This window comes from Ruditapes philippinarum, unplaced genomic scaffold (genome assembly GCF_026571515.1).
Source record: "Ruditapes philippinarum isolate M1 unplaced genomic scaffold, ASM2657151v2 ctg154_1_1_1_1, whole genome shotgun sequence".
NCBI lineage: Eukaryota > Metazoa > Mollusca > Bivalvia > Venerida > Veneridae > Ruditapes > Ruditapes philippinarum.
In genome coordinates, this window is record NW_026861602.1 from 83,720 (window position 1) to 98,433 (window position 14,714).

Consider the following 14,714-nt stretch of genomic DNA (forward strand, 5'->3'; position numbering starts at 1 on the left):
TGTTAAAGAACTGTCTAATGTTCATATATATCAAAAACATTGTAGAATTTTTACTAACAGAATGCTGAAAACGTTTCTACCAACCTATTTCTATACCAAGACCTCCCATACCATACAGTAGAACTGAAGCCTTGGCCATCCTCTTCATAGCACCATCACCCAATACATATCTCTGTCGACTAGGACAATGGTTACAATGTATTTTATATTGTAAGAAAAACACAGTGCATACAGTTTCACATATACGGCAAATTTTGAATGATGACAGCTTGATTCTTGTCACTTACCAAAAAATATTTGTAACAGAATTTTTGTCTCGTTGGGATCTACACAGAACCAAGCAAGCCACCAACATAGGTCATATGGCTTTCCAGTTTTACTGGTGGAGGAAGACCTCAGGTGTCCCTTTATGCATTTTTTCAGGCACAAACGGGCACCTGAGTAGAACCACCGACATTCCATAAGCTAGCTGGATAGCTCTCTCACATGACAGAAGTTGAAGATGAATAAAAATATCCAACCTTGGTTAATTAAAAGTTGTTTAAACAGTTTTCTACCTACATCTCTATGAACCAAAATTAACAGTCTAGAGAACAAATTCCAACCATGTTAAATTTTCTGCTTTTCTTCTACACTCTTATTTTTTTTAATGTTTATTGGTTTTGTAGACTTTAAATTGAAGTTTATAAATCTGACATAATTTCTCTACCATTTATAGGCTGATAAATTGCTAACTTTCTTATTCTATTTTCTATTACATTTTATTTTTATTTTAAAACATTCTCCTATATTGGCATTCAATTTTGATAGAATTAGATTATTATCAGTGAAATATTATGCTGTATAAAATATTTATAGATACCTGTACAAGGAGTCGTCAATTTCCACCTCTGTAGCCATGGTGGCAGTCTAGGTCACAGTCTAAAATTCATTATATAAGGGGTTATTCTTTGCAGGGTATTTCAATAAAAAAATTTGGCAGCTATTCTGCAAAATTGTTTTTTTTCTTCACTTCATTACATTATTAAGGGATGTCATGGATGGAAAATTTTGTACTGATGTATCAAAAGCCAAATATCGCCTATTTATTGAGAGCTGTATATGGATGATACATGTAATTAAATATTACAGTTGACACCATTTAAATATGTGTTATAAACTGTTACCATGGTGTTATGCATGCTTCTTTTAGATATCACAAACACTACAAACTTAACAAGTATGTTTTCTAGCTGAAAATTAAATTCACATTTTAAGCTAGCCAAGAATAAGGGGAGACAAGTAACTTCTCCCCTTCTGACAAATGTAGAAAATAGAGAAATATTTTCTTAAGAAACAAGAAAAATGGGTTTTAAATTGTATCAGTATTCTAAACTGTGAATCAATAATGTATTGAATGTTGAATATTGATGATTTGTTTGGGTTTTATGATGCACCAACAATGTTTAGGTCATATGGCGACCTTCCAGCTTTTCTGGTGGAGGAATACTTAAGGTGCCCTTGTGTGCATTATTTCAGGCACAAATTGGCACCGGAGTATAACCTCAAAAGTTGCATAAGCTGGCTGGATAGCTTCCCAACATGAAAGAATCAAAAGTTCCTCTCAGGATTCAAACCCATAGCATTGAGGGGCAAGTGATTTAAAGCCAACAACCTTAACCACTTGGCCACTGACCTCCTACTTTAACATTATTGATTAGCTGATATAAATTTATATAGATATTTGAATATTCAATAACAACCCTAGCTAAATGAATGAGTTTTTTTGTTTTTTTTTTCTTTAATGTTTTGTTGCGGAAGATAAAATTTGGATCAAAAGGTTAATAACCATAGGAAGTTTAACAAAAGACTGATTGAAGATCTTTCAGGAAGTAAAGTACAGAGATAATCAAAGAAAATATGAACATGAATATGCAACAACAGTCTTGTTATAACTTGTAATAAATTTTATTTTTGTATTTAAGCAAATAAATGTATAATGAAACATGACTAGACTGCAGAACTACTTGTTGAGACAATAAATTATATTTCTACACTTATTATAAAATTTATGATAATTTATACATGTTAATTTAGTTTTTCAGCCCTGCCTGTAAAACAATTTTAAAGTCAATTGATATGAACAAAAGGGCAATATTAAACACTTTGGCCAATATGAGTGAAACGGACCAATATTGAAACAGGAACTCCACATGTAGGGTTAACATAAATTTGTCTGTTAAGACTATCAATAATCAATTTTTATAAAGTTTAAAAGGGACACAACTCCTAAAACTTTTCTCTCGGGTTAATGCCCCTTGTCAAACAACTGTGCCATGTCATGATTATAAGTATTACAAGTTTCATAGTTTTGATAGTTTTGAAATCATCCTATTTAATAAGCAATGTTCACAAAATTCCAAGTTAAAAAGGGACATAACTCATAAAAATATTGCTTCCATGATACTGTCTCCTGTCTAACAATTGCACCTTGTCATGATAATCAAATGTTGATACCTTTCATAATTTTGAATACATGTAGTTCTACCTAATAAGCAATTTTGACCACTAGGCTTATAAGGGGCTTAGGTCAAGAAAAGCTTTCAGAACAATGCACCATGTCATGATAATAAAGTATTCTAAGCTTCATGTTGATACTATTTACAATGTCTAAAAAATGTTTTATACTACAAGTTTGTTTTGCATGACAACAGCATCAATGATTATGATGCCACAACGATCATTATACTTTTTTCTGTAGGTAAAACATAAAATTCCCAATCATTGAATTAAATGCTGTTGAATTTCTCTGAAAAGGCATTTTCATTATTATTGTAAAAAAAGGGAATTTTAGAGTAACTAAACATATAATGAATATATATGCTATTTGCATTCATGTTTCCTTGTTTAATTTGTTGTTCAAAGGCAAGCAGTCAGTGCCTTTTTATATGTTTAATAAGTATAAAAATAACTCATAAAGCAAAATTTAATTCAATAATTACCATTGATCATATAGTAAAAGTGTCACAAAAAATAGTTTCTAAATCATTATAACTGTGTATTATGAAATAACAACAAATTAAACATCCAAATCAGAATTACTCATAAATTATTTACAGAAATTGAAACAAAATTTTTGTAGGGTAAAACTGGAAACAAGCAACTGACATTTAGCACCGTGCTATCTTTTATTTCCAGTTAGGTACATGTGCCACATACCATTTTGTCTTCAATGCTGTCTAAAGGTTTAAAGAAATATAAATCAAAGTCATAAGATTTGTCTTGTGAATTGTTGTGAAAATGTATCTTTTGAAATTCTTTTTGTCAGAAAAAGAAAGTAAATTAACAGTAGCCAGCTGATGTAATTGTTTCTACACTTTTCAAAATTTAAAGATCAACTGAATGCCAGCATAGGTTATCTAGAGTATGTCACATGGTCAGGGCCTTTTCACTAGTTTTGGGGAAGGCGCCCTAGCCCTTTTTGTGGGGAAAAAATGCGCGATTTCCACACTTTTGGGGAAAATATCATATTTTCACACATTTCGGGGGAATATCATAATTTATTTGCATATCTTCCTCCAATCACATTTAAGGTTTACTATAGTACTAAGCTTTCTGTCCAACAGGAGTAAAAAACATTTTTTACAGATCAATTTATTAACCCTTTATATTAACTCATATTTCCTATTTATAGTATTTTATGTTGGTCATGTGAGGGTTCTTGGTTTGATTCAGAGGGTACATTATTATCAGTTTACACTGTATTACTGGCACTGATGTGCTAGGCTCGCTATTTCCGACAGTTGGGCATGTTGTGCTACTCGGACACAAGGTCATCAATTCATCCAATTTTTAATAAACAATTACAAACGTCACTCAATCGTATTTTCTCCTTGTTCTGTGACATTGTTTACATTAGTGACATCGTATTGGTCGCCATATTGTCGTAACAAATCACATGTGCACTAAAAAATAAGGCAGCAGGGATTTCCCATGCTGTTTTTAGAAAGTTGCAAACTCAGACTGAGGCTCTGAGTTAACATCAATTGTATTAAATCAAGGTATCCCTCTATTGGGTTATTGAATTATTAGCTTTCATTGGACAAAACAATTATCTATTTTAAAACAAGAAAGTTTCTTTACAAGTTTTATTCTTCAGTTAAAGGGGAAATATTTGCCAGAAGGGGAAATTTAGACAGTTTTTTGGGGAAAAAAGGTAGTAATTTGGCTTGGGGAAGTAGCCTGATACAGGCTACAGCAAAGAAGGGGAAAAAGGCCCTGAATGGTACACAGAAACCTAGTTAAAATCAGAACAATCTTGTATATTTAGTCATCTGCTGAACTATGCAATACTACAGCACATTTCAAAAAGCAAAAGAACAGTCTTTTTAATCACTGTACTATATTAAATGCCAATATATCAAATTAATGTCATGGTGTCATGCACATGTTGAAACTATAGTATAAATCCATATTTAAAATACTTAGTAGTGTGGTCAGAAACGGATTTGTATATAAGTTTGCTAATACAATTGTTGGCTTGTCTTTTGTCAGTTTATGTCTGCGTAGATTTCGCGCATTGAAGGGGAAAAAACAGACATTAAATTCATGATTTCAATAAATGTATGAATAATTTTGATGTATTAACCATTATTTTGACCATATTTTGTTTTCCATGTCACTTCTTTAGTTATCAGACTCTGAAAATAATCTTTATTGCTTACGTAAACAACTAGATAGTTCCAGTGGCCATCTTATAAAATGCGTCCTGGTAATGTTTATTAAAGTAGTAATATTCCTACCATTTTGAGGTCAAACTTATCACATGATGTGGCAGCGGACAGACTGAAAGGAATTCCCTTTCAAAAAGATTAAAATTGTGATGATAACTAGCACAAAATTATGTTTAAATGAAACAATACGAAACTAGCGAATATATGAGTTTTCAAATTGTAAGTAGATTTCTTTGCATTTTTATCAACTAAACTTGTTTATCAGATACTAAAGACTGAAGTACCTCTATATCTGTGTCTTTCTTCGCCAATGTGATCACTGGTAAACAATTACATTACCAGCACTTGCTTTTAAATGAATTAATGATTTTCAGGACTATGACCAAAATGGGACAACTAACAATATATTTAGCAAACATAAAGTTTCTGCCACTAAATAACTGAGTAGAACTTGTAGGTCAATGAGTCTGCACACGCTTTTTTAACAGTGTAGTCAGTAACACGCCTGCGATTTCTAAATCAGTAAATGTGCCAAAAACAGATACAAATATCCGAAAAATAGAAATATCCGAAACATAGATTGTACATAAAATATAAAAATAAAGTTGGATACCCTGTCGCCGTAAAACATCTAGAATTGCTTTTGTCTGAAACACAAAAGTCATTATGATCAGTTCTGTTCTCTTTTATTATTTACCTTTTAATTACTGATACCAGTTATTAGCTCAAAATTGCTTCGAATTGTATGTTGCGCAATCAATTCTACTTTCGTTATTGATTACCGCTCCGGAAATGATGCTGGAATTTGTATTACGAATTTTCATTGGCTGTTTGCGAAATGTCCTTGATTTTAGCCAATCAAATACCGCTTTTCAATGGTTGTAGCAGTGGAGTGATCGACAGCTGTCTGACTCAGTCATTTTGCTACAGAATTGCGATGGATAACTTGAATTCGGAAGGAGGGATAGTTACCCAAAGTGGTGCAGTTAAAGGAGCTGCACTTTTACTTATCATCGGTGAACCCTTTTCAGAGGAACATAAAAAACTTATTCTAGGAGAGATTTCTAAAGGTAGGGCTTTTTTTACATATTTTAGCCAAATATGCAGACGGTGAAATCTATAAAATCGTCGAGGTTGAAAGATCCCATTTTAATATTATAATTTATACAAGGCATTTTTTAATAAGATTTATTTAGCTAGATAATCATACGTTTTAGAAACAAAAGATCAGGTGAAGTAAAACATGAAAATTTTGAGGAAATCAATATCATCGATTTTTAACACTAAGGCATCTGCTCTCTGTATTGATTTTATAGCTATTTTAGTCTGCAACTCTGAATTATCCACTATTTCTTCAACATCCAGACAAATCATATATAAAATAATGATTTTTAATTGATGCTGTTTTTCCTTGTGCCAACTTTTAGGTGAATTTTGTTCATACATATTTTGAGATAAACGTTTGATCATGAATTAATAAATGATAAATAATTTTGGAATATATTATTTTCAGTCTCTCAGCGTTATCATATTTGATGTCATCTGTATTTAAGTCTTTCAAATAGATTTACCAGCCATTTCCAATATATCATTCATTGACTCTTCAATTTTAAGTACACTGACTATTATTTTATGTATCCTTTATTGCTATAAATTCCTCAAACCAGAGTTAGGTTCTGTCAGACTTCATTGATTTAAACTCACAAAATTTCACAGACAGACATCTTTCCTCATGTATATTTGCATACAAACTGGTTTGTTAAGGAAGCAAACTCGAGAATAACTTAGATTGGCCTGCAGCTTTCATCTTGGTAGAGACGTTTAACCTTAATGTTGTGCACATTTGTAAATACAGTATAAACTTACTCCAGTTTTAAATGCTGCTTTATATTTTGCACCAATGTCCACCATAAAAAATACCAACAAAACCAAAGGCAATGCTCCAAGAATTTCTTAATAATGGAAGACAAAATGTGAGATTTCTTTTTTGTTCTGTAAAATGTATCCTACAAAAAGGTGATCATGAAGAGAAAACACAATGTGTGCTTTTGAATACTAATTTTAAGACTCAGTCAAATATGCGTTGTTTTTTTTAAAACATCAGTGTAAACTATGAATTGTATGATGTATCTATTATGGGAATAAGGAAGTTTTTGTTCAGATGTTTTAATTGCTTTGAATTAGATGAAGAACATTCATGGTATTGTCAACTTACATTTAATCGGAAATGAGTGCTTTTCTATTTTGCACAAAAAAAAAACCATACTCAAGTGCTGGAGCATTAAAGATATCCTTGATGATGCACACAGAGATAGATCTATAATCTGTTGTGCATATTTGATCAATTGTAAAAGAAAGAGAATTTCTGGGGGAAAACTTTGTGCCTGCTCAAGTCAGTCAGTTTTCTCTGGAGGAAACAAAATACTGAAAAATATTGAATTGTATTGGCAATTGCAGTTGCCTCACCAGTTTTTACATTGGCTGTTTTTTCCATTAAGAATGAGTCATGTCTGATGTTATCAGTGTGTCTGCTGGCTTTATCATTCAGCTCATGTCTTTAATTACCCAATAATCATTCATAATAATTTACACATCATTGTGAGGATTGGGTCATGGTTAGGTCACTTGGTGGAGTTTAAATTAATCGACTGGTACTATGAAATTTTACTGTGTTAAGTTGATGCTGTTTAACTTTTTTTTACACTTGTCACATTCACTTAATTGTCTCTGTCACTTCCCTTCAGCCATCTTGGGACAATTGAATTATTCATTTGAATGTCTAAATTTATATATAAGTGATTTAAAGAAATGTTGGTTTTAATGAGATGACTTCTGAGCTAATATTTGAAAAAGTTAAAAACAAAAAAGTGTCTTAAAATGACTTGCCAATTTTCATAATTATATCATTTTAATACCTTGATTCTATGAACTTGTATACATGTGTGCAATGTAGTTAAATATGTTAAAGAATACCACAAACTAAATAAATAGTATTAATAACATTTTTATAATCTTGTTGCCCCAGTTTTACGACTTGCCTTATGATCACATGGTATCACTGTAAGATATATTTATTACACATTTCAAAAGATATCATAATCAAATTAGATAATAATGAACCTTTTCTTCATAACATATTAATGAAGTTTTCTTTCCAGGAACTTGTTTCTTTTTAGTTCATAGAACATGTTAGTTATTACATTCATAACTTGTATGTGCAACATTGTAACCATACCTCAGTGGTATTTGTTTGCTATAAAGGTTGCTGTTCAAAGTGATATTTATTTTACTCCAAGGAGTGTGCAATAGTTCTTGTTCTTTCCCTCCCTCTTGAAAGGTAACATTTGGATTGATTTTACAATAATTGTCAGAGAGAGAGAGAAGGGGGCCTTGTAACACAGCTTGAAGTTATTATGTATGTTTTATGACTCACACAGATGTGAGTGTGTGCACTTTACACAATATTTTCTTGTATGATTTAACCCACATTTTTACAGTGTAAAACTATGTAATATATCATTCCCGAGTGTAAGGCAGATATTTGTTCTGCATGCCAAACTTGTAGGAACTTCAACTCCACTGAATAAATAAACAAACATGTACATATATTTGTATTAGATATATACAGTTAAATGGTTTCGCTTTGTGAATGAGGTGATATTGGAGAAAATTCAAGTTTACTTATGAAAGCTTTTTAGAATACATGTATTTTTCTTCACTGATAGTTTAAATAGTTAATAACTAGTTGTTAAGGCAATATCAAATAATCTAGCTTATTTTGAATGTAATTAAGTGGACAGCTGACAAGGCACATTACCGTAGATACTGTTTGACTTCAGAGTATTGTCTACATTATATATATGTGAAGTAGTACTTAAAAAAAAGAAACTGCTGTGTTTTTGTTTGATCTTTTACTAAAAGTAAAGAAAACAATAGCCAATATTTTACTAGTTTTATGTAGATCTGAAAATTTCAGTTCAATGTTGAAGAATCTGTGAACATCTTAATAGTTTTTTAATCTACAGGAAGAATGTCTTATCAATGGTATAAAGTAGATGATATCATGCAGGTATAAGGTTATGAGAGGTATAAATCATGCTATCATATAAAAGATATATTGGCCAAGAGTTGTTCCGAGTTTGAGCTACACCAGATCTCTCTCCTGGATAGAGGAAGCTTCATGCTTCTGGCACTTTGATCTTAGGTAATTAGGGTAATGTGTCTGAGTATTGCAACTTTGTGTGCCAAGTTGTCTCAGGAAAAAACAACAACAAAAAAACCAACATTTTAAATATTTTGGAGGTTTTTATTTGGGCATGGATAATAATGAACTTCACTGTCTGTATCTTTCAATATGTTCAATCTTTCAATATGTTCATAATTATTAAATAGTTGTTTTAGGCTCTTAACTGATTCATTTAGTATCAACAATTCTTTATAATGGTGGGAATGTCAATTTAAAATCATCTAGATCTTGCATAGAACTATTGTATTTATGCTTCCATACTTAGTTGCAATTAACTTTCTTATTTCTATATATATGTCTGTCCTTACATGCATCCAAAATCTCTTTGATTGCAAATAAATTTGCTTGTTTCTATGTCTGTTCCTACATACATTTGTCTGAAAACACTGAGGCATTCACGCCACAAAATGACAATAATCACAAACTTACATTTAAATGAAATGCTGTTTCATGTGTTAAAAGTTAAATGGAAGATCAGTAACTCTAGAGTTATTGCCCTTGTCAAAATGAATGAGAGCTGTGCTTTACTCACAAAATGAATGATGCAAAAAATTACCAACATTTCCAAAAAAAATAATTTTGCATTCAAAATAGTCTGACTTTCAATATTTTACGGTTTTTACCAGTGGTTTATAGAGAATTATGGCCCTTGACAATGTTAGAATCAAGACATTGTTTTTGACCGAGTATTTGAGTATGATTTGGCAATTTACATGTAAGTAGCATTAACAATTTTACCTATCTTCCCAATTGTTGATTCGTATTTATTAAATAATTAAAAAAGTTCCACTGTCCTTCAGTTTGATTTCTTAGAAAATTTCGTCAAGGCTGAACCTCATTCCATTCCGAAAATTCCGAGAAGATATTTTATCAAGAGCAGCATCAGCAACATGAAGGTTTTTGGCAATCAGAATGTGTAGTCTTAATTCAAGTACAAATTCATTAAATCTGGTGATTCATTTAAGTGTAAACAAATACACGTTGTCACTTGTATATAAGATTGTAAACAAAATTGTTACACGTTGCCAGTTACCTCACCTAGGTACGGGGTTTAAACTTTTTCGGCTTTATTTACTTCACTTTTATTTGTCAATTAAGAACAATTAACTAGAGTTTACCCAAATATCACTCACATGGTGTAACTTATTTTATAAAATGAGTCAAAAAGACTCCTGCGAGTCTAACGAAATGATAAAAATGATAAGATTTTCAATGCGTTGTGAATTTCGTTTTTATATATTTCAGGATATAACATTTCTTATATTTGTTCATGTTAATCTTGATTAAACATTGATTAAACATTTTTCGTAATTTCTGTGCAAATACCATGATATCACGTAAACTTTATTAAGAAGAAAATTTGAAATCATTATGCAGTCTTCAATGATATTGTGCCCCGTTCAATGAAATTTGTGTAAAAGTACACAATGTAGTTCTAGATTCATTCTTTCTTGAATATTCCCAGTGACATCGTGGATACAGTCTTGTCTGTAGCGCTAGTCTAGCATAGTAATAATATAAATGTTGTTGAATTACAGTAAATCAATAGTTAAATGCTGCTATTTTTGGACTGATGCTGCTTGAAGGTTGTAGGGTGATTGTGAGGACATATACTGATCAATATTTTACAGACAATTATGTTAATGTCTCCGGTATTTCATGTCTAATATTCACCAGTATCATCATATGAGGAGATAAAAACTGAATTTCTGCTTACTTTAATAGACCCATCGGCAATTATTGCCGAAATCTTATTCTTAGATAAAATATGTTTTTCTTCGATAAAATATGCCTCAACCTTTAATGGGGACAGTGGAGACCGTTTATCTGTCACTCATGCAGTTACTCATTTTGCCATATAATATTGAACAAATATGTATAACACATACATGAATGACCTCTAACGGTGGTTGATCATTCAAATTCAAGGTAACTGATTGTAAAAATAGGACTATTTACCCTCTTGAAACCTTTATCTAAAAGATTTGTTATAGCTTAAACATATTTATTTAAGCTCAGTTGTGAGACAAGTTCTTGCAACTTATATTAATCACTTTACTTTCGAGTCCACTTCCTGGAACTAACCAGTACTAGTGTCATCATGGTGAGAAATCATGGTAGTGACCCGGGTAGAGCTCGAACCCATGATCCCTAGGTTGAGAGGCAGACACTTTAACCACTTGGCCACTGCCAACAAAAGCTTTGTTTTGTGAGTATCTTGACCTCAACCATTTTACATGGAAAGAAGACATTGGGGTCAAAGTTGATGTCACTGAGGCTAAATATAGCTTGTTCTAATCCTTAAGTTTCCTTAATTAACTTCTAAATTGCATCATTTAAGTGGAGAAATAGTATAGGTCTGAAGTCAATATGTCACTGTCACACTGGTTAGATTAGAGGCTAAATGTTCATTTTACAAAGTTTTTCTTTCTCATTCTCGTTTCTAAGCAGCATCTTGGACTGACTAAATCTCTTATTGAGTATGCATCTATTCATTAATTTTATCGATATTGTATAAACTGCATAATAATATTGGAAACTTGAATGGCTGCAACATGCTAAGTTTCTTGTATGCATTTAGCTTAGAAGGGCAAATACTAAAGCAAATGTTCCACTACAGTAATAATTCTGCTGACATATGGTATCAACAGTTATTTCTTCCAACTTAATTAAATATTTAATACAATGATACCAGACTGGTTCCCATCCTGATGTTACATGTTGATTTTAAAGGCTGAAGGAAGCTGGATACCAGTTCTTTTCTACCACTGGCCACCTGCTTTGAAAATATTTACAATAATGGAATATACATGCAGAATGAAAAGAATTATAACATTAAATAATAAGTGAAAATTTTGACATAGACTCGATGTAAAATTCAGTTATATGTTGTCTGTCTGGTAGGGCTTTAATATTTTTGAAAAAACTGAAACAATTTAGGAACCACTCAACTGTCAGATTGGAAATTTGACATCACTGTTAAGAAAAATTGATATATTTAACTTTTCTGTTAAAAAGCAAAGACAAAACAAACAAAAAACACAAAAACAACCTGGCTGTGAATGTAATGGTTTGAACCCCACAAATGGAATTGACTTGCTTTTATGTGAGTAGAGGGTTTAACTCGGATGCATGCTTTGGCTTTGAAATGATGCCCACAAGGTACCTCAGAACAAAGCCTGTGTCTCAAAAACTGAATCATTTATCTGGAAAGTCTCAATATTGCGTTAACAGGTGTCTTTGTGACTTAAATTCCAACAACCATAATAAAACTGTACATCTTTACATGACAGTGAAACTAGACAATTACTAAACCTCCATCAAGACATCGCCAGTTGCCATGAAAACTAGCAACCTTCATTTCTGTGACAGTGCTGTATTTTTTTTGTAAATAGAAAAAAATCGTTGGATAAATAAAAACGATTGAAATTGACTAAGTGGAAAACAGATATTAAGTTGTAAGGTAAACATGTAACAAATCAGGTCAAGTCAATGTATAAAAAATGCCCTTGGACATTATATTAGTACAGTTGTCATTATCCATAAAAATTCCTTGCATAGTTCATAGTTGAGATAATTATAGGGATAGTTATATATGTAAATGTAGAATAATAGTAGAATTAATATGGCAGGACAAATATTCCAATTTCCTTGGTATTTATATGCATTGTTTGAATAGTGTACTGTATAATGTTTAAGTATACAAGTTCAATACAGAGACAATGTTTTGCAAACTCTTATTACGCAGTCATGGAATTGATAAAATGAAGAATTCCTGTAACTGCCAAAATGTGTATCATGTAACATATTCTGTTGAACACAGGCAGTCATTTCCTGTGAATTTTCATACAACCTGTGGCTTTCTGAAGGGGAAAATATAGTATACATAGCTTGGAAAATGAGGAAAATCTAAAAAAATTGTAAATCAAAAGTCACCAACCTATAGATAGCCACACTGCCCCACACATTTACATGTAGGCCCACTTTCCTTTTTGTTTGCAATTTAACATGCAAGGTACATAAAGGCTATCTGTAGTGATAGCGGGTTTTATGATATCTGTCTTTCAGTCCAGTAAATTTATCAACCCAGCCAGCTGATGTAAGTCAGCTGCTGAAAGGTCATGAATCTTGGAATAAATCTGCATGGTGAAAATATAGCACTTTTAGGTGAAAATACAGTTTTTAAAGCAAGGAAAAATAGCAGATATTCAGCTGTAAAAATATATGGGGGGAAAAATCACTGGACACTGGAATGGTATGGTTGACATTTGTGTTTTCGTAACACTATGGCCTATTGGTTCAGCCAGCTCAAGCCAAACTAAGATTATTCCCATGTTTCCTCATTGAACAATGTTTCTGGTATAAAATCTAGCATACCAGCATGATTCATTGACAAGTTTATATGGGTTTCATCATAATGCAAGTTGTGTTGTTGTTGTCACAACAAGAACATCATCACAACAACACTACAACATCATATCTTAAAGGCAGATTTTTTTCTGTAGTAAATTTAAATTAATTCAACTTCCCTGAATTGGTTTTCTTGGTTTTCTACAGATCATCAACTGTATGAGTAATACAAGGATATTATCACCTTCCGGTTGTAAAAATTATAAACAATTTATCTTTAATAAAACTGATAGGAAATGATAATTTAGACTGGTTTAGTTGTAAATGATAATTTAGGCTGGTTAGTAGTAAGTGAACATGTTCGCCAGGTCTTGGGTCCTGTTTATACAAAACTTTAATTTGCATGTTTGTTTTAAACACCTTTGTTTTATGTCATGAATTCAATTACTAATTGATGTTAGAAATCGAAAAAGAAGTATACATTTTAATATATGCAAAGGAATTCCTTTCAATTTTGAACTGTTTGTATTCGAGAATTTATTTGTTGAAAATACCAAAAACCGTCACTGGACAGACTTTGCTCAGAATAATAGATCGACTCCCTGTATTTTTGGCAGCTTTAGACAAATATTTAATGAAATAGCCATCAGATTTTTGAAAGTTACATGTTTAAAATAAAATTGACACCAAATGTTCCCATTGCAAGATAAGAGTATACAGCCCCCTAAACACTTAAATAAAACTACTGCATTCATATTACATTTTGTGCATTGTCAATTGGACAGGTTAAAACTCCCCCAGAATCCCCTGCTATTCCCACAACTCTTCTAGGAGGTGAAGGGCCTAGGGGTTTTATTGACTGGTTTAAACTGGAGCCAAATATCTTCATTTATAGTTTCACAGAGATCAGCAGTTTGTATAGTAATGTGTGTGTGTATGGAAATGCTGGCATCAATATTACATTGTATAGGGATTTTTTTTGTATTATTGGATTTATGTAAATTATTCACAGCTTCCATAATCCTCAAGGAGTGTTTGGTATTTGTTTTGTGCCCCTGCTGTAATGCTGTATAGATGAGTTATTACAAGATTTATAGCCTGATGTTAGACCAATGGAGGAGATAGATAGATGCATATGATAGCCCACTGTGATAGAATATTGTTCCAAGGTTAATTAGCAATTAGTGGAAATTCCTCTCTTTTTATCTATAATGTATAAGGTTAATTATCATAGTTAAACAATACACTTATGTGAGGAAATTTTTATAGTACTATAATCAGAATGGAAGATTTAAAGCTCCCCCAACACAGCAAAATTGAAAAATATTGAACAATTTCAAGTCTGGATTTTTTTCAACATTTAGCTGTACAGTCAGGACTCAATACATCGGAATCCATTATACTGA

At 31.8% G+C, this 14,714-nt stretch overlaps 2 protein-coding genes across 3 annotated transcripts in view; one reads left to right on the top strand and one right to left on the bottom strand.

Annotated features, from left to right (window-relative positions):
- Positions 1–5,543, bottom strand: part of LOC132716294 (ubiquitin-like modifier-activating enzyme 6) — a 36,107-nt gene extending 30,564 nt beyond the window's left edge. Inside the window, exons 1-3 of the mRNA XM_060699540.1 lie at positions 5,410–5,543; positions 863–921; positions 85–179 (exon numbers count right to left, since the gene is read on the bottom strand). Coding sequence (XP_060555523.1) covers positions 85–179; positions 863–900 — 133 coding nt within the window. The 5' untranslated portion in view covers positions 901–921; positions 5,410–5,543. The remainder of the gene's footprint in view (positions 1–84; positions 180–862; positions 922–5,409) is intronic.
- The window catches only part of LOC132716280 (microtubule-associated protein futsch-like), a 38,177-nt gene continuing 28,998 nt past the window's right edge, over positions 5,536–14,714 (top strand). For both annotated transcript variants that reach the window (XM_060699515.1, XM_060699516.1), the window contains exon 1: positions 5,536–5,782. In XM_060699515.1, the coding sequence (XP_060555498.1) occupies positions 5,551–5,782 (232 nt within the window). In that variant the 5' untranslated portion in view covers positions 5,536–5,550. The remainder of the gene's footprint in view (positions 5,783–14,714) is intronic.